At 47.0% G+C, this 24282-nt stretch overlaps 1 protein-coding gene across 2 annotated transcripts in view; it reads left to right on the forward strand.

Moving 5' to 3' along the window:
* Positions 1 to 220: 220 nt before the first annotated feature.
* The window catches only part of ZNF710 (zinc finger protein 710), a 62304-nt gene continuing 38242 nt past the window's right edge, over positions 221 to 24282 (forward strand). Inside the window, exons 1-2 of one of the 2 annotated variants that reach the window (XM_082838847.1) lie at positions 1009 to 1854; positions 2347 to 2438. In XM_082838847.1, the coding sequence (XP_082694973.1) occupies positions 2365 to 2438 (74 nt within the window). In that variant the 5' untranslated portion in view covers positions 1009 to 1854; positions 2347 to 2364. Of the gene's footprint in view, positions 348 to 1008; positions 1855 to 2346; positions 2439 to 24282 lie in introns of those variants that run through there. The other variant, XM_082838848.1, reaches the window with a different exon arrangement.

The following is a 24282-nucleotide window of genomic DNA, read 5'->3' on the forward strand; positions in this document are numbered from 1 at the left end:
TCACGTCAGCCCTGCCTCATTCCCTTCTTCCAGGGAGGGAGAGAGAGCGAGCGAGCGAGAGAGAGAGAGAGAGAGAGAGGAGAGGGAGAGAGAGGGGGAGAGAGAGGGAGAGAGAGAGAGAGAGAGAGAGGGAGAGAGAGAGAGAGAGAGAGAGAGAGAGAGAGAGAGAGAGAGAGAGAGAGAGAAAGAGAGGAGCCGGAGGGAGGGCGGCAGGAGCAGGCGGCGGGCGCGCGTGGAGGCGGGCGGCGGGCGCGCAGCAGCAGCCCGGGCGGTGGGCAGCCAGGAGCCCCCGGCCCCGGCCCCGGCCCGCCACGGGCCCCAGCGTAGGAGCCGCGCCCGGACCCAGGGTGAGTGTCCCGCGCGGCCCCGGGCCCCCGACCCCGCAGCCCCGGGCGGCGCGCCGGCGGGGGCGCGGGGGGCGCGGGGGTGGGTCACTGCGGCCGCGGCCGACCCGCCCCCCGCCTCTCCCCGGGGACGGCCGCGCGCAGGCCCGCGCCGCAAACATGTCGTCTTTTCCTTTCACTTCCACATTCCCTCATGCCGGAGAGCTGGAGGGAGACATGGAGAGCCGGGGAAAGAGGGAGAGATGGCGTCTGGCGGCGGGGGGGGGTGGAGGGGGTGGGTGGAGGGGGAAGGGAAGGAGGGAGCGAGCGAGCGAAAGAGGGCGAGAGCGAGGAGAGCGCGCGAATGAGAGAGAGAGAAAGGGAGGGGGGAGAGAGAGAGAGAGAGAGAGAGAGAGAGAAGCAAAAATGAAAGGAAAGCGCGGCGACGGCGGCGGGGCGGGAGGCCCGGAGGCGGCGGCGGCGGCGGCTCGCGGGCCCGCACGTGGGTATCCCGGCGCCTAGTACTCTCCCCCCGCCGCCCGCCGGGGACTCAAAGTTTCACCCCCTCGCCGCGCCGCCCCGCCCCGCCGCTGCCCACAAACTTTATTCTCCCGGCGGGTGGGGTTGCTGCGCGTCCCCGCCGTCCGGGGTGGGGGAGGGCTGGGCGCGCCGCCGGGGTGTCGTGGGCGCCCCCGGGGCAGCAGGCCGCCGCACGCCCCGCTCTCCGGGGCGGGGACCTGTTGAAGGCGCTCGCCGGCCGGCTGGGTCTCCACGGCCTGTCCTTAGCCTCCTCAGTCTCAGTTCCCCTTCCTTGTCGCCCACTCTCTCCGTCTCCTCGCGGTCATTTTCCTAATTGGACAGAGCTGTGGGGTGTGATCGCCGGCGTCAGATTAGTGGCCCCGAGGCTGCCAGGTGGGCGCGGGGACTCGGGGACCAACGGGACAGCCCCCGCCAGCGTGCAGAGCCCACAGATCCGGCCCTCGTGCCACCGCCCCCCTAACCGCGGACTTGCTAACTAGTGCGTATCGGTTTTTTTTCCAACTTGCCTTTTAAGATGACTTTTATGGTGGCTGCAACTGCTTCCCTCCAGTCTGAGCAGTAGTTTGGGAAGATTTAAGAGGCCAGGGAGGTGCTTGCGTAGGTTTTAACTAACCCAAAACGATCATTAATGTATCTCTGAGCTCTGCGATGGTTCGGGCAAGGCGTAGCCGCAGCCCGGTGCGTCTTTACAGGGTCACTACGAGGTGCTGGTCCTTCCCGGTCTGAGCGGTCCAGTGAGGGACTGTCCTGGTGGCCCACCCTAGAACAGCGGACCGAGCGCCCTAACTGCTAAGGGCACCCAGAGCGCCTTTATTTCTGTGCAAAATGGAAACTCCCAGCAGGTGTAGACCTGGAGGGGACATAACCAGTTCCGGTGGGCGCCTGGGAAACTCACAAGATTCCCACATAGGTGTGCGGAGAGGGACTTTGAACCTTGGGGGTCACCCAGCCAACTTTGAAGCTGCTCTTTCAGTCCTGCCTTTGTACACGTGTAAGTAAAAACAGTCAAAGTTCATTTCTGCCAAGTAGAGGGCCTGGAGCCTGCATCCCTGTTTTGCCCTCACCAGGGGCCTTCAAAGGACCGGCCAGGCCAGGTGGGGGAGGGGAAATAAACCACCCCTAATTGTCTTTAGACTTTAGAAAATGTATTCTTAGTGTTTGTGATCAAAGCCATGGGCCTGTCTGGTTTTGATTTTTGAGACTTAGTATGGCTGTCCCTTTCTTGTTTGTTTTAAAGCGAATGTTATTTTCTAGAGCTCTCATGGTGGTTTTGTCAGCTGGCCCTCGAACCTCGCGTCGCTCTGTGCCAGGCACCTGCCAGTCTGGGAACAGGACCTCTAATTGGTCATCTGTAGTTCTAGCCGCACTAGTGCTCCACTAACCTGCAGGACCCGGCTTTCTTGCATGAGGGCAGTGGGGGTAGGGCTGCTTTCTTTAGGGTAGGGGGAGTTGGCCATTTGGGTCACATTTTTCTTTCCTCCAGGCTCACCTGGTTGCCTGTATGCCCATGGAGGCAGATGCAGTGAGTTGCAGTGGGAGCAGAGGTTCACTCTTCTTCTCAGAGCGGATTCCCGGGTGAGTCCTTGTCCTGTGGTGTGTGGCCAGCGGGCCATTTGTTCTACACTTGGGTCACTTCCGTTCTAACGAGGCATTTTCTACCAGGGAGACTAATTTTAGGCTCCCTGTCTAGAGACAAGGAGATGGACATGGTCTGGAATGGTTTTTTGAGTTGGAGGAAGGGAGACTAATGGGCCCACCGGAGATTTTGCATGCCTTCTGTTTTGGGTTTGCCTTGTGGCCCAGGGATATTTCTATCAGAGTTGTGCTTGGAAAGCTCAGGTTTGAAGTTAGATGGGAGTAAATAAGTAAAGGAGTAGTCGGGTGCATCTCAGGATGCTGTCCACAGGCTCCTCATCGGCTTGCTCACCCCCTGGATCTGAGGGCAGGGGCTCATTTTGTTGAATTAAGGAATCTGTGAATCTGCTGTGTCTCATGTTAATGGTGGTTGATCCCAGCCCTTAGACTGCAAAACTGGAAGAGGACCTTAGAGGTTGTCTGAAGAAAGTGAGGCATGAGAAAAGCTCCATGCCTGAAATCACACAGTAAGCGACAGAGCCAGCACTGAAACCTGGGCTTTCAGAGTCCATTTCCAGTGCTGTTAACACAAGGCTGCTGCCTGTATTCCTGCTGGGGAACCCGAATCAGGCTTCATCTGAAGAATGTGGCTGTGAGAACATGAAAACGTGGGCTTATCCTACCCTCATGAGATAAGTAAATGAAGGACCTTATTTTCTAGTTGTGTTACACATACTGTTCTGGAGGATTTGACGGCTGGTGTGACTACTTGGGGAAACCGGGTGTTTCTGGCTGTTATAATGCGTACTTCTTCAACATCTACCAGTTTAATGGGGCAGCAGTTTAGTCATCGGGATGTGCCCAAGTCACACTGAGCATTTTTTGATCTGGAATGTTTTCTTCATGCTTTGTACTTGTGTGTGATTTATTTAGGCTTGGTCAGGGAAAAGAATGGGGACGTAAGGAAGGGCCAGAGACCCGAACTGATCTCTATTCGTGGGTTAGATCTCTTACTACTTTCAGTTCATGAGGATAGAGGTCTTTCTTTGTTCATTGCTAAGCCCTTGTGCCTAGAACAGGACCTGGCACATAGTGGGCCCTCGATAAATACTTGTTGAATAAAGGTACTGGACATGAGGAAAAAGATTTCCCTCCCAGCGGGGACCCACAAATGACACACAGAGGCAGAGACAGGGAGGTGATTGATGGGAGCTGCAGAGTTTTGCAGTGAGTCATTGCTTCGAACAAGCTCCAGACAGGTAAGGCAGGAGGGGCTGGGAAGAGTAAATTTTGAATGAGGTGGAGCCACTGGGTGGAGACTTGTGTGAAACAATAGAGAGATCTTGAATTGGACCGGATATGGGGAGGATAATAATAATCGTAGATCTTGGGCCAGGCTTGTGTAAGTGATTTATGTGTATCATCTCCCTTAGTCCTCACAGGTGCTAGTTACTGCATTGTTATTCCCATCTGGCAGATTCTGAAACTGGAGCACAGAGAAATTAGTTACATACAAGGGCACAGAACTGCTGGTGTCTGAACCCAGGCAGACTGACTTCAAACTTGGCCACCCTAGAATGATGATGAGTTCAGATATCTCTGCCCACTCCAAGGAGCTGGGCATTCAGAGCTTTGGGGTTGCTAGAAAGGATGGCAGCAGAAAAATTAGAAAAGAAATTGGTCTGCAACAGAATGAGGCTGGTCAGGGAGCAGGCCCTCTGCTTCTTTTGCCAAGGCCCTCACAGTGTCTGAGGACTGTAAGGGAATATTTACTGGGGACCTAATTATTCCCCAGGCAGAGTGGCTAGTACCAGATTGGGACTGTTTTGCACTTGATAAAGACTTTTTTTTAAAATTTATCCCACTATTCAAATTTATTTTTATTTACCACATATATTTGTTCAGTACATCTTTGATAAAGATTTAGGAGACTTTTTGTTTTTTAAAGGTTGCTTTTCAAGTTACATTTTAGTCGGCATGTATTTGAAACTGGTGGGAATTTTAACGGCAGAAGTGTCACCCTTGGCCATGAGGCCTCTAGAAGGTGTTTCCCACCAGTACAAGCCTTCCCTTCCTCCTCCAAGGATGCTGGTCCAGGCTGCTCCAGCCCACAACAGCTGCCCTTTTTTTTTTTTTTTTTTTTTGCTGTATGCGGGCCTCTCACTGTTGTGGCCTCTTCCGTTGCGGAGCACAGGCTCCGGACACACAGGCTCAGCGGCCATGGCTCATGGGCCCTGCCGCTCTGTGGCATGTGGGATCTTCCCGGGCCGGGGCACGAACCCGTGTCCCCCGCATCGGCAGGCGGACTCTCAACCACTGCGCCACCAGGGAAGCCCACAGCTGCCCTTTTATCGACAGTCTGCTGGTCCGGTCCTCGTGGAGCTTGCAGTCTCCCTGGGAGACAGACATTAAACTAATAATTAAACAAATACTCTTTAATTACAGTTGTTATAAATGCTTCAAAGGAAAAAGTACAGAGACCATGGGAGCTGATAATCAGGGAGGATGGGGGAAGGGAGGCTTTCCGGAAGAAAGGTCATTTAAACAGCCACGCAAAGGGTGGGTGAAGAGGCTTTAACCAGGTGGGATAGTCCATTAGCCTTGATGTAAACTCTTGCTACTCTGTATGTGGTCCATGCACCAGCAGCATCAGCATCACCTGAGAGCTTGTTAGAAATGCAAGATCTCGGGCCTACCCCAGACCTGCTGAATCTGCATCTTAACAAGATTCCCGTGCGTGGTAAAGTCTAAGAAATACTGATGGAATCAAAGTACCGAACTGGGAGGTTCACAGCTTTGCTGCGAATGAGTTGAGTGACTCAGGCAAGTCACCCAACTTGGAATGACTTGGAAGAGTAATAACGAGGGAATTAGATCATCCCACAAGTTCCTTCTGGCTTCTCAGATCTTTGGCTTTTGCTGGTGTGTGCTGTCTCCAAGCTTTACTGAGGGAAAGGACCTGGGCTTACACAGCATCCACCTCTACGGCGCCTCCCCCTGGTGGGGGCCAGCATATGCTACTAGTCCATGCTCTGGTCTGACTTCAGTAAGCACTAAAGAGGAGCTCACAGACCTGACCCTTCTGCCACCCCTAGTGCCTTACCCCAAGTACAGAGGCCTTTTGTCATCTCTCTTACTCATTTCTGTGCCATTTGAATATTTACCAGTATGTATTATCTTTATCATCTATATATTTGTAAATGGAGTAAAGAGACTATTAAAAGTGGGTTGATCTCTAGAGGGGTTTTGGTTCTGTCTTCTACAACCATCATCAGAAAGGAGTTTCTGATATTAAATACATATGCTCTATCATGTGTATATTTTGGGAGTACCGAGAGAACTGTTGGAAATGTGAGGATTTTCAGTGCAGTTGGAAGTTGAGAATAAGGGATCACATTGTGGCCCAACTGCCTTCCCTTTCTTCCTTCCCTGCCCCCCAGGGTATAATAAACAGAGAATCAAAATCAGGTAAGAATGATCACTACAGAAAGCAGGAATGTCCACCTTGCAGATTTACATGGGAGACTAGAACTTCTGTGATGACTCTTGGTTATGTGTTGTTTGTCTTCTGGATTGGGAAGGTTGTCCTGCATGGTTTTGGTAAAAAAAAATTGTACAAACTTTAATAGTTGCTTTATGCACCACGCCAGAATGTCCTCACAAGGACCACGCCTGAGCGGGCCTCTCAGTAAGAATTAGGGACCCTTTGGAGGCTGGCAGTGCTGGTTGGTTAACCCCACCCTGTGATGTCCAATCCTGGGGTCCCTAGGCCCACAGTCTCAACCTCCCATCCATTTGCTAGCCACAGAACCACTGTGGACTCGCCATTACCTGGAAGCAGGTCACCTCTGAAATTCTGAATCCTTCCAGGCCCCCCACCGCACAGCCCTACTTGAAGCAACCCCGCCCACCCCTGCCCCAAGCTGGGATACCTCTGCCTGCTCACCTGGGCCTCATGCCCACCATCAACCCTTATTCCTGTCCTGCCCAGGCTGCCTGCCTACGACTGAGCACTGGACATCCTCCTGTGCCCCAGTTCCCCGCTACAGCTACCGACACACCTGTCTCCCTCTCCTTTGGCCCTGCCTCTCCCCTGCCCCCCTCCCATTTCACTTCTCTTCACCCTGGGACTTCACAAAGAAGAGGCCACAATTTCCATCCCTACTTCCTCTCTCTCCCTCTCCTCTCCAGCTCTGAAGCATCAGGTTCACCCCCACTCCACTCCCAGAGGTTCCCAGCCACCTCCTGATCACATCTGGTAGCCTCTACTTACCTGGCTTCTCTGTAGCTGTACTGTTGTGATACTCTTGCCTGTCGTGGGTTCTGGCTCATCACTCTGGGTCCTGCTCCTGCCTCTCTAATCCTGCTTTTTCTGCCACTCCTTCCTCTCCTGGCTATGCTTTGGTGCCTCAGCCACGGTTCTTTGCTACTTGCTTCCCGTCCATGTCTATGGCTTCACCCTGCAAATGTTTTTTTTTTTTTTCTCTATTCTTTTTTTTCTTTACTGCTTTAGAACTTACATACTCTATTTCTGTCCTTTTGATGCATGCAGACTGCATAAGGTTTAAAGTTAGTTGGTATCCATATCTTTTTTCAAGTAATGCAGTGCAATGAAAGGTTGGTTAACTTTTGATTTTCCACATAGTTACCATTTTGTTTACCCATATTTCTCCCTGCATCTCAGGCTTTCCTTCTGGAATCAGAACATCATGTGGTGGAGGTGTTTTAATCATAAACTTTCAGTTCCTGTTTGGCTAAAATTTTATTTCATATTTATTGTTAAGAGATTGTTTTACTGGGTATAAAACATTGGCTTGACAGTTATTTCGTCTTAGTATTGAAAGATGGTATTCTACTATCTTCCGACTTTCCTTATTGATATTGAGAAGGTAGTAGCCCAGTTATTGATCTTAGGTAATTTCTTCTCTCTGGTTGTTGTTTTGTTGTTGTGGTGGTGGTGGTGGTGGTGTGTGTTCACACACGTGTGCACGTGTGTGTGTGTTTTGCAGTTTAATGCATTTAGGAGTGGATTTTATTTTATTTGTCTAAGGATTCGTTAGACTTCCTGAAACCAAAGATTAGTGACTTTGATCAGTTCTAGGAAATTTTAATGCTTTATCTCTTTGACTTTTATCTCTCTATCATTCTCTCTCTGGTTTCTCCTTGGGAACTCCAATTAGATATATGTTAGATCTTATTCTATCCTTTACATCTCCTTGACATCTTAACTTCTTTTTTTTTTAATTTTTATTGGAGTATAGTTGCTTTATAATGTTAGTTTCTGCTGTACAGCAAAGTGAATCAGTTATACATATACATAAATCCACTCTTTTTTAGATTTCCTTCCCATTTAGGTCACCACAGAGCACTGAGTAGAGTCCCCTGTGCTATACAGTAGGTTCTCATTAGTTATCTGTTTTATATATGGTAGTGTATATATGTCAATCCCAATCTCCCAATTCATCCCACACCCCCCTCTCTTAACTTCTTTTTCATTTTCAATCTTTTGGTTTTTTATAGTGTCTTCTGGGTAATTTCTTATTTGTCTTCCAGCTCATTAATTCTCTCTTCACTTATCTCTAATTTTCTCTTCAGCCCTTCCACTGAGATTTTTTTTTTTTTTTTTTTTTGTAGTACGCGGGCCTCTCACTGTTGTGGCCTCTCCCGTTGCGGAGCACAGGCTCCGGACGCACAGGCTCAGCGGCCATGGCTCACGGGCCAAGCCGCTCCGCGGCATGTGGGATCTTCCCGGACCGGGGCACGAACCCGCGTCCCCTGCATCGGCAGGCAGACTCTCAACCATTGCGCCACCAGGGAAGCCCTTTACCTGGGTTTTTAACTCCTCATTTCCTTAATCATATTAAACACCTTTTTTTTTTTTGTATCCAATAATTCTAGTATCTGAAGTATTTACAGGTGTAGTTCTGTTGTTTGATGATTCTGCTCCCTCTCACTCATGAGGGCTTATTTCTTTTTGTGATTTTCTATTGTGAGCTTATATTTGTTAGAATTCTATCTGTGAGAATTCTTTAATGTATGGGATGAGAGTACATTCTTCCAGGGAGAATATGTGTTGCCTTCTGCCAGACACTTAAGACCCTACAGATGGGTCATTTATTTATAATTCTTAGCTTGCAGTTTTGAGGACCAGAGCCCAAACCCACTTGGCTGGCTAATGACCACAGATTCTCAGAGGAGCCTTTTCATTTAAAACTCTGCCCAGAGCTAACACTAAGCCAGAGTACTTCCTTCCACCAGACCCCCCCACTTTGTCCCATTGTTCCCTTATTGCCAAATGCCTTCTCTCCATATTTGGACAAAGTCCTAGTCATGTCAGGCCCAACTGAAAACTATGCATCTTCTGAGCCTTCTCCATGCCATCCCTTGCAAAATTAACCAGTCCTTCTACATTCATTGGCCATTTTCACCTTATCTATTAGTCTGTGGATGTGTGTGTTCAGACCCCACACTGGACTCAGAACTTCTGTTTTTGTTTTAGAACTTCTTGAAAGGTCAGAGCTGTGTCATTTATTTCTGGAGCCCCAGTGCCTGTTCACTGTTGGGCAGAGTAGTTGCTTAATAGATATCTATTGACTGAGTGGAATTTATGGCAAAATCAATATTTCTGTTCTTCTTGAATAGTAATAAAAAAAATCACAAGCACTAAGCTACCCTGTGATCTTGGACAGGTCCAGTTTACCTCTTTGGATCTGAGTGACCTTAGCTATAAAATGAAGGGACGCTTCTGAGATCTCTACTTGCTCTAAGATACTGAGATTCAACATAATTTGTGTGACTGTCAGTCGTGATAACATGGATCAACTCTTGACTCACAAATGGAATGAAGGGATGGGAGGGCCTTGGAGAGAAAGAGCGTGATTCTGAGATAAAGGGGCATGATTTGGAAGAGAAGAAAGAAAAGGGACTCAATGATAAATTAATATGAAAGGTGACATTTTAGAAAGGTGGCATTTTAAAATTTGTGACTTGAGACAACCTGATGGCTGTCTAAAAAAAGAACACTTTATAACAAAATAAATTTCAGATGGATTAAAGATGTTAAATGTAAAAAATGAACTCAGGGAAAATACTTTTTAACTTTGACTTAAAACCCAGAATCCATAGAAGAAAAGATTAATATATCTGACCCTACACAAGTAAAAAATTTCTGTGAGGCAAAATTATTATAAACAGTCAAAAGAGTCTTCCACTTCTCAAAACTGGGGAAACATTTTTGCAACATATATCAGAGATAGGGCTAATTTCCATAATATCTAAAAAGAGAAAATCAACAAGAAAAAGACTATCAACCCAATTTTTAAAATGGGCTAAGAACCAGTCACAGAAAAGGAAATACAAGTGGTTCTTAACCATATAAGGTGTTCAGCCCCACTAGTAATAAGAGAAGTGTTAACTCTGCTATGGAGAAGTGACAGTGGAAATAGATGCTCTTGTAACTGTTGAAAGAGTGTAAGTTGGTACAGCCTGTATAAAGAGGGTTTTGACAATATTTATTTACTTAATAAATTTATTTATTTTATTTATTTTTGACTTCATTGGGTCTTTGCTGCTGTACACGGGCTTTCTCTAGTTGCGGTGAGCGGGGGGCTACTCTTCGTTGTGGTGTGCAGGCCTCTCATTGTGGTGGCTTCTCTTGTTGCGGAGCACGGGCTCTAGGCGTGCAGGCTCCATAGTTGTGGCTCACGGGCTCTAGAGCGCAGGCTCAGTAGTTGTGGCGTACGGGTTTAGTTGCTCAGCAGCATGTGGGATCTTCCCAGACCAGGGCTCAAACCCGTGTCCCCTGCATTGGCAGGCGGATTTTTAACCACTGTGCCACCAGGGAAGCCCAACAATATTTATTAAAAGTGCACAAGCAACTCCACTTCTGAGAATTCCTCTCACAGATATGAGCATACATGTGAAATGATGCATTTTTCAAGATAGTTCATTGCGTCATTGCTTATAAAAGCGAAAAAGGGGTGGGGGGAACAACCTTAATGTCCATCACTAGAGCACTGGTAAATAAATTATCCTATAACCATGCAATGCCACTCTATGCAGCTGTACAGAAAAATGTAAAAGCTCCCTATGTATCGATGTGGTTGCTGAGCTATTTTCTTAAGTAAGAAAGTAAGAGACAGAATGCCTGGCTATGCAGCATTCTGCAAGGATACCTAGGAGACTGGTAATAGTGGTTTCCCACAGCAGATGCTGACTTTTCACTGTGTTCCTTTTTCTACATTTTGAATTTTGTACTTTGTGCATATACTACCTAATTTATTTATTTATTTTTGGCCATACTGCGTGTCTTGCAGGATCTTAGTTCCCTGACCAGCGACAGAACCCGTGCTCCCTGCAGTGGAAGCACGGAGTCCTAATCACTGGACTGCCAGGAAATTCCCTATATTACCTAATTAAAAAAAAATTTTTTTTAAAGGAGGTTAGGGTGGAAAGAAGGGAGGGTGGGAAGGAGGGAGGAAGGGAATAGGGATCACACTTTTGTTCTGCATTTTCATACAGGGTATTTTAGTTACTCCCCTCAGCAGCCCCTAGGGAGGTTACCATTTTTATTGACCAAGAAACTGAAGCCTGGAAGTCTGCAATGACTTGCCCAGGTTCATGGAGAGAGCCTTGGAACCTGGCACTGAATCCAGTTCTCACTCCAGAATCATTGGGCTCATGTCTGTAGATCAGAATTTTCTTGTTTCCTTCCTTTATTTTTAACCGACTTCTCATAGGTCAAGGACCAATGGCTATGCACCATGGCCTGGACAACCCCCCCGACCCCCTGTGGGAGTGAGTGCAAAGTTCCATCCCGCCTCCTCCAGCTGGCTGGCAGGCTCACAAGTCCTACTGGGCAAAGCTCAGGCAGTAGGTGGTGGAGCCAGCCCAGAACCCAGCCCTCTGCATCAGACACAATGAGGAGGATTAGGGATGGGCTTTGCAGTCCTATCTTTGAAGTTCCCAGCTTTCATCAGAGTGTCTGAACCTTAACACTATTTCAAGGGAACTTTTATTACTGTCGTTATGAACTGGCCTCAGGTAGGTACCAGCTGCTGCCAGGTGCCAAGGGAGCACTTGCTGGTACCGTAAGCTGGTGCCTTCACTTTGTTTTACGGTGGGGACGTTTTCAGGGCTGAAAGTACTTAGTACATGGAAGATTCTGGAAGAACAACTTTTTCCTATTTTTCTATACACAGGTGCAATCCCTTTAATTAAAGGGAGGAAGAGGTGTTTTTTTGATTTTTGTTTTGGTTTTTGTCTCACAGAAACACCTGTGCTGTTTTCAAAGTAGGGTATTGACTGCTTCCTCTTTGCTGAAGAGAAGTTCTCCACGGAGAACAAAGCTAAAGGTGTTGGCCATACATAATGCGAGGCTGTAATTTATAGGATACAGCTTCACCTGGGGGAAGAATTTGATGTCTTTAAGAGACACAGAATCATCCAGCACCAGCTGTCCTCATGTGTGGTGTCATATTTATTTTCCAAGTTGGAGTCATCATTTCTTAAGAGAGAGTCAAGGTCCACTGGGGCTGAGGAATGCTCATGGAGGTGGGAAGTCTTCAGGATCCGTGGGCCTGAGCTAGCATGTCCAGCACCCTGTCACTGTGCTACTTGGCATCTTTGTGAGGGATGCATGCTAGTGACCCATGCTGTCCGTTTTTGTTTGTTAGGCCACTGGAAGTGGAAGTGCTTTGAACATCACAGAGTGGCACCCACGGCAAGTTTGCACCTGGCTGTCTGCTGAATGCGTGCATGGATAGGAGGCACCCCATAAACGTTTCCCAAATGGATGAATTTTGATCTCTGAGATAGATTTTAAAGCTTTTGATCAGAAAGAGGACTGGAGAAATTTAGACATCTCCCATTGCTCCTCAGGTTTTCCTGATGCTTGAATAATTAAGTCCACGTCCTGTGGGATTTTTCCTTCCTTGGGCTCTAGGTCATCTTACGCAAAGGCCACCTTCTGTTAATGCTACACCTGGTACTCTTAACGCCCTCCCGAGCGTTCCACTCCGTTATCTTCTTGTGTTCTAGCTCATTATCTGGAAAAATTTCTGTGTAACATCAGCTAAGTTCTTTTGCTTCAGTTACAGAGCTTGTCAGAATTTCTCTTCCACGCCTCTGTTTGGGGGCTTCTATACCTTGGTTGTAAAAATTCATTCCCTGTTGCCAGGTAGATGAACAAATCTCACTGAGCTTGAATTCACTGTCTAAAGAGATGGCCATTGTCCTTTCCTTGATCAGGGACAAAAGTAACATTTGTCTTTTCACACCTCCGGCCCCTCTGCCTGTTCTCATCCCCGCCCTCTACCCCAACCCCTCCCCCACCATGGCAGTTACTCTAAGGACAGAAATGTTGGGTCCTGACTCTTCTGGGGATTTGGCTCCCTGCTCCTGACTCACCCTTCCTGCACTCACTCAGGACTTCTGGAGGATTTTAATTTCCCTTCACTGGAAACCACCTCTTAGTCCTTGAAAATATTCTTAGGTGGTTTTAAGTGTCTCTGTCCAGTTTTGTTTTGTTCAAATCCAGTTCAGATTTGAATGTCCAACGAATGCACAGTCTCTTGGATCTGTTCCTTTTGTTTTTTAGAAAATAGCTTTTATTGATTTTTTTTCTTGTTACAGAGAGATTTATGATTGTTGCAGAAAATTTAGGAAATAGAAACAAGCAAAAAGAAGAAAATTAAAACCACCTATAATTATTAATATTTCAGTATATGATATACCCTTCCACATATTTAAGCAGTCCCCTAAATTTAGGTTTTTTCGTCTTCTCTCTTATAGAGAATGCTGTGGTGAACATCCTTGGGTATTTTTTGATTATATCCTTGGGATATATTTCTAGCAGGGAATCCACTGGACCAAGGACACATTCTAAATGCTCTGGATATAGATGGTTAAATTGGCCTCCAGAAATGTCGTGTAGTATTTTTGATTCCTTTTAGGTGAATACTAAGTCTTATTCTTTTAAAAGCTGATTATGCGTTTTTAAGACACCGCTTTTCAACTGTTTCACTCATGTTGGTTAAGAGGCACCGGCCTGGGAAAGGCCTGAGAGACCCGGGGCACAGCTGACCTATGTAGGAGAACCTCCCATCCTTGTCCCTTTGTTTGCAGTGGGCCTCAAGCACTGAGGCTGGAGGCCTTTCTTGTCTCCTCTGCAGGCACCTGGGCAGGCCTGTGGCTCCCCAGGGAAACCCCAGGGGGCCCATCCTTAGGGTGCCTGGGGCAGTGCTGGCTTTGAGGATTCCAGACTCTCTCAGGGAGCTTAGGCCGGTCTTTCTTTGAAGAAGATGCTTATAAAATAAACATCCTGCCCTAACTCCATAGACTGAGGTTGGTTGGTGTTTGTCGGGGTGGCATGGAGATTTCCTGTGCAGGCTTCAGACCCTGTCCCGCGGGTCCTGCCCAGGGGAGTGTCTCTGCCCAGACCTTCAGCCCTTGCAGCCCGATTCCCATCCATCACTTTGTGGAGGTGGGGGGCTGGCGGGGGAGGGAGGTTTGACGGAATTACTGAGGAAGTAACATTTGCTTGGGCTAAATTGGGCCTTCCTTTCCAGCTCCTAGCTGCCTCTTCCTCCTTTTCTGCTCTCTTCCTCCTCCATACCAGCACATTATTTACGCTGGTTGATGAGGCCTCTGAGGACCTTCCCTACTTCTTAGTTCCTTCTTTCCTCTTGGCTCCTAGTGACACCTAGGCTGCTGCCTACCATCTGGACCTTTCACTTCCTGCTCTTTCCCTGCACCCGCTTTGCTCTGGTTCCCAGCCCCCCATCGATCCCCTGTCCAGGTGGTACTGTCCCAGCCGAAGCTGGTTCCAGCCTGCCCTCCTTTCTCAGGCCTGGTGGGAAGGCCACAGGGGCTCAGGGAGTCCCAAACTCCCTCCCCACCATCCCCCAGAGACACAGTGTGCCAGCTGCTGCCCGTTGGATTACAGAAAAACAAAAACACAAAACCCAGCCCCTAGAGATGAGGGACATTTCGGTTTCTATGAACTTGATGACTAGTGTGCTGAAAATGGGAGGCATGGGTTGGGAGAGGGAGGCTGGAGGTTCCCCTGGGGTGGGCTTTGTTTAAAATTTAATATGCTCTTTCTTTCTCTCAACAGGCCAGCACGGCTTCTAGCTCCTTTGTCATTTTAGCCCTGTTATCTGTCTGGTGGATGAGATCTCTTATCTGCCAGGTCCTGCCTCTCTTCCCTGAATGGCCCATCCCCATTCCTCAGTCTCTACCCCCTTCCCCCATTTGAGACACAATGTTACAGACCTCATTCTGTAACCTTAGATTCCAATGAAAGTCGTCACCTTGCTTCTTAACTAATTGATTTGGAGAAAACCAGGGTCCACTTTTAATGATGTTGGACCCACCAAAGGCACAAGAAATGGGCAGCTTTGGTGTCCTGTGAGAGACGGCGTGGCCCCCACCCTTAGCAGTGTGGGAGAGTTGGGTCCAAGAGTGAGGGTCTCGGCTCTGCGTGGCCTGAGATATAGTCGATTGTTTGCTCCCGTGTGTGCTGTAACTTCTGACCTGGCCCTTTCTTGGCCTTAGGAGGCTCTGCAGGACAAAAAGTACATTAATCACAGAAACACAGAGCTGCTCTTCTCCCCACAGGCAGGGATGGATCGAAAAGGTCGCCTGCCGTGGAAGTGGGCTCACAGGCAAGGGGAGGACCTTACTGCAAGTTGTGGGACTCAGGATCAGAGGAGCCATGGCCTTCCATCCTGGCTCACCATCTCCTAGCCCTGATGAGTCCCAGCCTTCCCAGCCAAGCCTTGATTTCGTGGCCTGCGAAATGGGTTCATGTGCCTACTTTTCATAGGTGTGCTCTGTGTTGTGTGATACGTGGTAATCATTGTTACCTGTGGACCACAGGCCTGTGAAGTTGGGGAGAACCCCACACCATCCTGAAAACTCTTTTCTGTTACAAACCTCCCTGTGTCATTTCTTTATTTCTTCATTCAATCAGCAAACATTTCCCAAGCACCTACTAAACTCTGATATAAAGGGGAATGGCATGGTCTTTGTTCCCAGCAGGCCCTCAGCCAGAAGGGATATGGGATATGCAGACAAGAGCACAGGAAATTCGCTCTCTGGACGTGGTGAAGGTGCAGAGGAGTGCAGGGAAGACTGGTGGAGGTGGTGTTTCGCTGAGTCTCAGCAGACAAGGGAAGCAGGGGCGTTCCATTGGGGGACTAGAATATACAAAGGCAGAAAGTGCAGGCGCATTCAAAGAGTCAATGGTGGTTTGGTGTGGATGGGAGGGAGGGTATAGAGGTGGGATGGTAGAAGATGGAGCTGGAGGGGCCGATCTGGGAATGTGTCCAAAGACTTGAACTTCATCCAGAGGCCTGGGGGAGCCACCAGTGGGTTCTGAGCAAAGAAACAACATGACAGATCACTCTGGCATAAGCCAGGGCACTCGGGGCTTATGCTGTTATTCCATGTGGGGAAATCCCCTCGGAAAAATTGATCTGAGGGTTGAGAAATTCCTCAGAGGAATAAGTATAGCACTTTTGCTTGAATTCCTTCTCACTTCAACTAAAATTTCTGCTCTGCACCAGCTGTTTACAGATAATGTATAAAAGTACGTTTTCTGTGCTTGACCGTGTTTCTTAGAACTCACCAAGAAATAACCCCAAGTAAAAATTTTCCACTGAGGTGTATTCTCAACACATAGTGACTGAATTGAAAATGTAGGAAGGTCTTCTGAAATGTTGCATAAGATCTTCAGGATGGGTTTCCTCAATCCCAGCAAGGGAAGGAGAATGAGGACCAATGTTTGTTGACCGCTTGCTCTGGGCCAGACACTGGGCTAGACTCTTCTAATTCAGTGACTCTGTAAGAAACAGCATTCCTGACCCGTTTTAACATTTTAAAAAAAAAATTATTTTTGGCTACATTGGGTCTTCATTGCTGCATGTGGGCTTTCTCTAGTTGCAGCTAGCGGGCACTACTCTCTGTTGCGGTGCACGTGCTTCTCATTTCGGTGGCTTCTCTTGTTGCGGAGCATGGTCTCTAGGCATGTGGGCTTCAGTAGTTGTGATGCACGGGCTTAGTTGCTCCATGGCACATGAGATCTTCTTGGACCAGGGATCGAACCCATGTCCCCTGGTTTGGCAGGCAGATTCTTAACACTGCGCCACCAGGGAAGTCCCCCTGACCCATTTTGGAGGCAGAAAACTGAGGTTCATGAAGGCAGCCACTTTCCCAAGGCCTTGCACCTGTAAGGGATGGTAGCAGGATTTGAACCAGGTATGATTGAATCCAGAGTTCACACTCCATTCATTGAACCTCTCTGCCACCTAACTCTCAAGACACCCCAGAAAAGTAAAGCAGGAGATGCAGAGGTGGGTCACATGAGCCACTGGAGAGCCTATTGATTTCTAGGCAAAAATTAGAGCTGAAACACTTGCCCACTCCCATTCTCCCCCAGCAAGTTCTGGGGGCTGATGCACTGGTAGCACCCCTCCCCTGAAGAGCATTCTTCCAAAGGGCAATGGCTACATTCTGATTTGGGCGATTCATTCCACTGTGTAGACACTGCATGGAGCAGAGGGCAGGAAGTTGGTACCTGTAAGTGGCATCAGGGTGAAACATAGACATACTTGAAGGTCACTGCCCAGAACAGCCAGGGTGGTGGGCAGAGCTGCCTGGATATAGGAAGCCACAGGGGTGGGGGGCGAAAGTTTATCGAGAAAGAGACAAGACGTATTCCCAAGGGACAAGCCACTCCTGGGGAGCTCGGCACACGCCAGCATCTTTTTGCCTGTCGCTGCACTTCCTCTGGCCCTTGCCATCTTTGCTTGGCCATCTTAATACGTTCCCTGTGGGTCAGGATTCTCTTCTGTGAGTTTCTAAGAGTGTCCCCAGACTCTCCGGGGCTCAGTGGAAGCCAGCCGAGGCATCTGTCTTCTAGCAGAGGACTTGGGTGAGCGAGGATGGAGGACAGAGAAAGAGAGCAGAAAGACCCCAGTGTGAGATGACTCCTAGTAAAGGTAATAAACGCAGGGCCAGGGCGCCTGTGTGGTATCTTTGCCAGTCGCACGCTTGTGAAATGCTTCTGAAACGATGGGTCTCCCGGCCTCTCCCTTAGCTTCCCTCCCTGTTTTCTCCTCCGTCCCAGAGCAGGCTTCTGGACGTCTCTGGAGTTTATTGCCCCACACACGGAGCGCGCAGCTCGTGGGAACTTGGCTGCCCCCTTCAGAGCTGCAGGTGTTGGGCTGAGTGGCAGGATCTGGGGGTACAGCCACCTTGTCTATTTCCAGGGGCCAGAGCTCCTCTGGATTCACACGGGCTCTGCAGTTGACCTTGGGCTGAAAATGCCATTTTGGAAGCGGGCCTCAGAGATCGTGTTGAGGTAGAAAGGAAATAAAAGCCTGCACGCATCAGTTGCAGTAGTTGGATTTCACTCTCTCCCTCTGAGGGAAAACTCTTCCGTGACAGTAATGGGGGGATGGTCATTAGCATGAGGAGCATGGAGGGACGAAGGTGGTGCTCCTGGGGGCCCCTAGGGAGTGAATCCCCTCCCGCAGGGGGGACCTCCACAGCCTGAGTGACTGTGGGCTCCTCGCAGGGCCACCGTCTTCAGGTGTGGACACTGTTTGGGGTCCAAATCCAGTTATCCCTCAAGTTCTGCCTGGTGACTTCTTAACTCTCTGGCCAGGGGGAGCTTTGCAAAGACAAAACTCAGAGTAAGCATTTCTGTTACCAAGCGTTTAAAGAAATCTTATTATGAAAATAGTAAATCTTATGCCTATATAGAAAAGTTGAAAATACAGAAAATTGTAAAGAAAATAAAAATTGCCCATAATCTCACCCCTTAGAAATTACCAACCCTGTTTAGTACCTTTATATATTTCTTCACAGTCTTTTTCCATGCACATAGGTAAATATATTGTATTTTAAACTGGTTACAGACACCCTGAACTTTATATCCTTTTTCATTTGACATAACATTATGGCAAGCAAAAACTTTTCAAAAGCACTTGGGCTTTGCAAGCGAGCATATGCTCTGCAAATATTTCTGTCAGCCACCAGTAACCAACTGTAAGAACTCACGGTCTACCCAAAACAGAAGTTGTGCCAGTCAGAGAGTCCTGTGATCACCATGCAGTAAACCTTGCCAAAATATTATAAATTTAAACATACTAGAACTAAAGCCTAACCACTTGAAAAAATTTAAAACTCTCCTAGATTGCTGTTGGGTCAAGGAAGAAATAAAGAACATAGTGACAAATATTTAGAAAGCATTGAAAACCAGAGTGCCACAGAACCAAACCTGTGGGAGACATCTGGCACTATTCTCATTGCCTTAAATGTTTTTATTATTAAAAGGGGAGAGAGAAAAAGAGAATAAATAAACCAAGCATTCAGCCTGAGATCTTAGAGGGAAAAAAAGAATAAAAAACAGCCCCTAAGGAAAATGGGAAAGATAAAAAGTGAAGATAAAGGCAGAAATAAATGAATTAGAAAATAGAAATACAGTGAAATTAGCAAGTATATCCAAGAGCTGATTCTGTTTTTAAACAAACAGTAAAGTGGCCTAACCTTTGGCAGATCTATTTGAAAAATAAAAGAGAGAAAAGAAAAAAAATAATAGGAATGAGAAAGGGGACACTGCAATAGGTAGAGAGGTTTTAAAAAATAAAAATATGTGCACACTAGGCTTAAATTTGAAAATCTCATTTAAACGAATGCTTTTCTGAAAATGTATATGTTGTTAATTGAGAAAAAATTTGCAATCATCATCAACTACTGCCCCCTCTACCTAAAGAAGACACCAGTGCCAAGTGTTTTTGCTAGGTAATTGTTTTAGATTTGATAATACTGATAATGTTAAGCTATTCCATGGCTTAGCAAAAGATGGAGAGCTCTCCAATTCATTCTTCAAAGCAAAATCAGCATGATATTAAACATGGCAAAAAGACCATATTAAAGAATGAAAATGCTGTGTCGGAAATAGAATTCAATAATATGTTAAACAAGTTATCCACCATAACCCAGTGGGGCAGGTGGGGGGGAATTGTCAATATTAGGAAAGCTTAATATAGTAACTGCGTCATGCTAATGGGTTAAAGAAGTAAAATCAGATTGATTCCAATATATGCAGGGGGATAATTGATTAAAATCGAACATCCATTTCTAACTAATCAATACACCAAAAAAGGAATAGAAGGCTGCATTCTCAGCTTGATTAAGGATATCAATTTCAAACCAATAGCCAATGTTAATTAACTGAGAAACACTAGAAGCATTCCTGTTGAAACCATTAACAAAATAAGGAGGCCTGCTATCACCATCACTGTTTAACATGGCTTTTAAAATGCTAGTCACCAGGATAATACTGAAACAGAAATATAAAGGAGTAAACATAACAGTATGTACAATTTACTCTATAACAAATTTTGGGCTGGAGGTTGATTTCCAAAGTTGAGAAATAAAAAAAGTCATCAAAAAATTTAACAGATTTGACTACCTTTAAAAAATTGTAACTGCTATGTAAATTCTACAAAACAATTGAGAGTTGCGGGGAAAAGAGCTTCTCATGAGACACTTGAAGGGTTAATATTTTAATTCTACCAAGAACCTATACATATTAGTTTTAAAAATCAAGATTTAAACTTGAAGACAAAGTGAACAAACTATATTAATAATTAGCAAATAAACACCCAACCCAAAGAAATGCCAGATGGTATGCTCCATGAGGTCAGGGACCAGGTCAACTCACTGCATGACAGATACTTTATTGAAGTAATATTTGTTGACTGTGTTGAATTAATATCTGTTGAACAAATAAATGGATGCAATGCAAATTTTTAAAGCATGATACCATTTTTTGCCTTTTAAATTAGCAAGAGGTTTTTCCCCAAGGTTTTATTATGAAAAATTTCAAATATATAGAAAAGTTGAAAGGATAGTACAGTAAATACTCGTACACCCGACTAGATATAACAGAGGTGAACATTTGCCATATTTGCTTTATTTGTACATGTGTATGTTTTTGTCCTGAACCATTTTTTAAGTAAATTGCAGAGCACATATCACTTCTCCCCTGAATACTTCAGCTTGCAAATGCTAAGTCTCTCAGAATTTAGCAATCTGTATGGAGGGTTTGGGGAGCTGGCACACCATGCTCTGAGGGTTTCTCTGCAGATTGCCCTAGTCCTTGAGAAGGCACTCAGGAGTCATAGTCATGACCTTGTGATATATGAGAGAAAAGAAGGCACACATCTATTGAGTATCAGGCCCCTTGCTCGGTGTTTTACTGATGGTCTCCTGTTAAATCCTCTCCACAACTGTATGGTGGAGGTGTTATGCCCATTTGGGCGGAAATTGAAGTTCAAAGAGGTTAAGTAACTTGCCCAGGTTCACACAGTGGCATTATTCAACCAGACCCATCTGACACCTTCAAATTACATAGCATTTGCCTCTTCCCTCTATCTTTCTGCATGAATGCATGAAGGCATTTTGTGGGCAGTGTGGACAAATTGGAAGCAACCTGAATGTCCTTCACTGCAAGAATGGGCAGGCGAATGGTGATCTGTGCACTCTTCTGAATGTTCTGTGTTTATGAACATGGATTATTGATTATGAACATGAAACATGTAAACTTGCCAGTGTCATCCAGGGAAAATAAGCAGGACACCAGATTGTACACACCATGATCAAAACCATGTGAAAAGGGCTTCCCTGGTGGCTCAGTGGTTAAGAATCTGCCTGCCAATGCAGGGGACGCACGTTCGAGCCCTGGTCCGGGAAGATCCCACATGCCGCAGAGTAACAAAGCCAGCGCGCCTAGAGCCCATGCTCCACAACAAGAGAAGCCACTGCAATCAGAAGCCCGCGCACTGCAACAAAGAGTAGCCCCCGCTTTCCGCAACTAGAGAAAGCCCGCGTGCAGCAACAAAGACCCAGCGCAGCCAAAAATAAATTAAAAAACAAACAAACAGGGCTTCCCTGGTGGCACAGTGGTTGAGAGTCCGCCTGCCGATGCAGGGGACACGGGTTCGTGCCCTGGTCCGGGAAGATCCCACATGCCGCAGAGCGGCTGGGTCGGTGAGCCATGGCCGCTGGGCCTGCGCGTCTGGAGCCTGTGCTCCGCAGCGGGAGAGGCCACAACAGTGAGAGGCCCACGTACTGCAAAAAAAAAAAAAAAAAATACATGTGAAAACCATACGCTTGAAGAGGACGAGGAAGAAATACATAAGAAGCGGTTGAGTTAGGATGAGAAGGAGTATTAATTTTTTTCACGTCCATCTTTTTCAAACTCTTTGTAGTGGGTGGTTTTATTAACTTTACAATAGAAATTTTAATCAAAAACAATTTATACCCACTTTATAGTTTTGTAAGCTCATGGCAGGGGAAGGCTCTGCTCTCTTTACTGCTGTTCTTTTGTCCAGTGCCCAGCGCCATGCCCGGCATATTATGGACATAATAAATGTTCTGGACGAGTGCCCACTGCAAAACCTCTCAGAGGGACTCAGCCCAGGGACATGTTTGCAGAGAACTTCCGCCAGCCAGCTGGTCTCCCCAAGAACAAGCGCAAGCCAGGTGTGTGTCATGGGGTGGGATATTTGAAGGGTGGTTAGCTCTCCCGGCCCATAACAAAAGTCTCCACCAAGGCACAGAGACTATTCTGGCCACTCAGCATGTCCAGGGCATTTAGTGCTAATAAGAACCATCTGGAATGAACAAATTCCAGCTCACATGGAAACAGATTTTATGTCATCTCGGACTTTCAAAATTGATAATGATTATCTGAACAGTTATTATTTATTAAGTGCTTACTAGAGACTAGACTAAATGTGCTTACAAAGCCATTCCCTCATTTAATTTTCACAACAGCCATGAGAATAAGCAAGTATTATCTCCATTTTATGGATGAGGAAACTGAGACACAGAGGACAGAGGCATGAGTCCCAGGGCAAGTCTTGGTTTCACCAAGAACTTGACTTTCTGCAAAATCACAAGCCTTCTGGGCTTTAATATCCTGGTCTATGAACAACAGCTGACACTAGTTGAGAGTGTGCTATGTGCCAGGCCCAGCTAAGTGGAGAATATGAGACCACCTTCAACAAACAAACAAACAAATAAACTGAATTTATTCCGTGGGTCTCTCTATGTCAGGGCTTTACGTAGCACTTGCCTCAGTGGAATAAACCCAGTTGGTTTTCTTTGGGCTTGTTTTACTTTCCCAAGACCAAATCTTTTGGGCCACTGGTCACACCCCTTCACTCCTGGTTCTTACGCAGGAGGGCACCTTCAGTAGCCACACCGTTTGTTATTCCCTGCTGGGGAGCTGGTTAAAATGCAGTTCCCTGTGTCCAGCCCCAAGTCCCCAGGATCTGGGCGGGACCCAAGCATCTGCGTGTCGTAATGCCTTCAGGTGGTTCCCAGCTGTCAGTCTTGTTATGGCCAACGTGGGCCAACTGAACTGTTGAAGCGACCTTTATCTTTTGAGATTTAACCTATAAATGCTTCGGCTGGTATAAACCAAAGCCCGTTTTCATCTGTAGGAACCCATTGGAGCTATGACCATGGTTAAGGACTGCAAATTCTGTGCTCTGTTCTGAGCACTTGTGAATTTCTCATTGACAGAACATTTTCTTCACACCTCAGCTTCATGGAACTCAGCAGGTCACGTGTCGTTGAATGTAAATTCCAAGAACACTTAAGGAACTTAAATGTATTATTTTCCATTTTTAAGAGAGAGGAGAGGCAGGAGAGATGACTGTGGCAAATCAAACACCCCCAAACAGTGGAGATTAAGAACGCATGTTTGAAATATTAAGAAAGGGCAAATTTGAGGCTCTCTTACCCATGGGTAGAATTTTCATCTAAGAGGAAAGATACACCTCTGCATTAAAAATTTTGAATTTATAAACACTGTCATACATTCTTAGGCCAGTGCCACACAGAAGGATGGGCCGTGGACCGATGCTAGCCAGCCAAGAGAAATTGAGAATGAGGCTTAGAAACTTTTATAGTTTAATGTTGCCATGACGACATCCAGGTGGCTGATCAGCAGCTCCATCTTGATCAGGGTGTGGACCAGAGTGGGCATCACTGACTTCATGTGACAGGTCGAGGGACCAGGAGCTGCCTGTTAGTCCTTCCAGGGATTCAAATAAAACCGATCTTCCAAGGCTTCCCTGGTGGCACAGTGGTGTAAGAATCCACCTGCCAATGCAGGGGACACGGGTTCGAGCCCTGGTCCGGGAGGATCCCACATGCCGCGGAGCAACTAAGCCCGCAAGCCACAACTACTGAGCCCTCGTGCCACAACTACTGAGCCTATGTGACACATCTACTGAAGCCCCCTCACTCTAGAGCCCACGCTCCACAACAAGAGAAGCCACCACAATGCGAAGCCTGTGCACCACAACGAAGAGTAGCCCCCGCTCGCCGCAACTAGAGAAAGCCCGCGTGCAGCAACAAAGACCCAACGCAGCCCAAAATAATAAATAAAAAAAGAAGTAAATAAAATAAAACAGATCTTCCAACGCAGAGAGTTTGAGAAGCACTGGCTATGTTAAAAGATGTGCTCTTAAGTTGAAGAAGTGGAAAGCAGAAGAAGAGTCGGGGGAGAGGCGGAAGACTTCTCACCCCCACCCTCCAAAGCCCAAGAGGCCAGTTCGTGCAGAAGGGGGTCCACTGCCACACCAGCTGACTCCTCTATTTTGAGCCCTTCCTCTCGTGCAATAGGATTCCTGTAAACCCTGGTCGTGGAGCCTGGGGAGAGATTGGTTGGTCCAGGGTGGTGGAGCGAGGTGGCTTAAGGGGTGGCCGTCGGAGACCTGCCAAGCCTGGCCTTGGAAACTCGGGCACCACTAGCTGT

The sequence above is a fragment of the Leucopleurus acutus genome, assembly GCF_964270905.1.
Source record: "Leucopleurus acutus genome assembly, chromosome: 1".
Taxonomy (NCBI): Eukaryota; Metazoa; Chordata; class Mammalia; order Artiodactyla; family Delphinidae; genus Leucopleurus; species Leucopleurus acutus.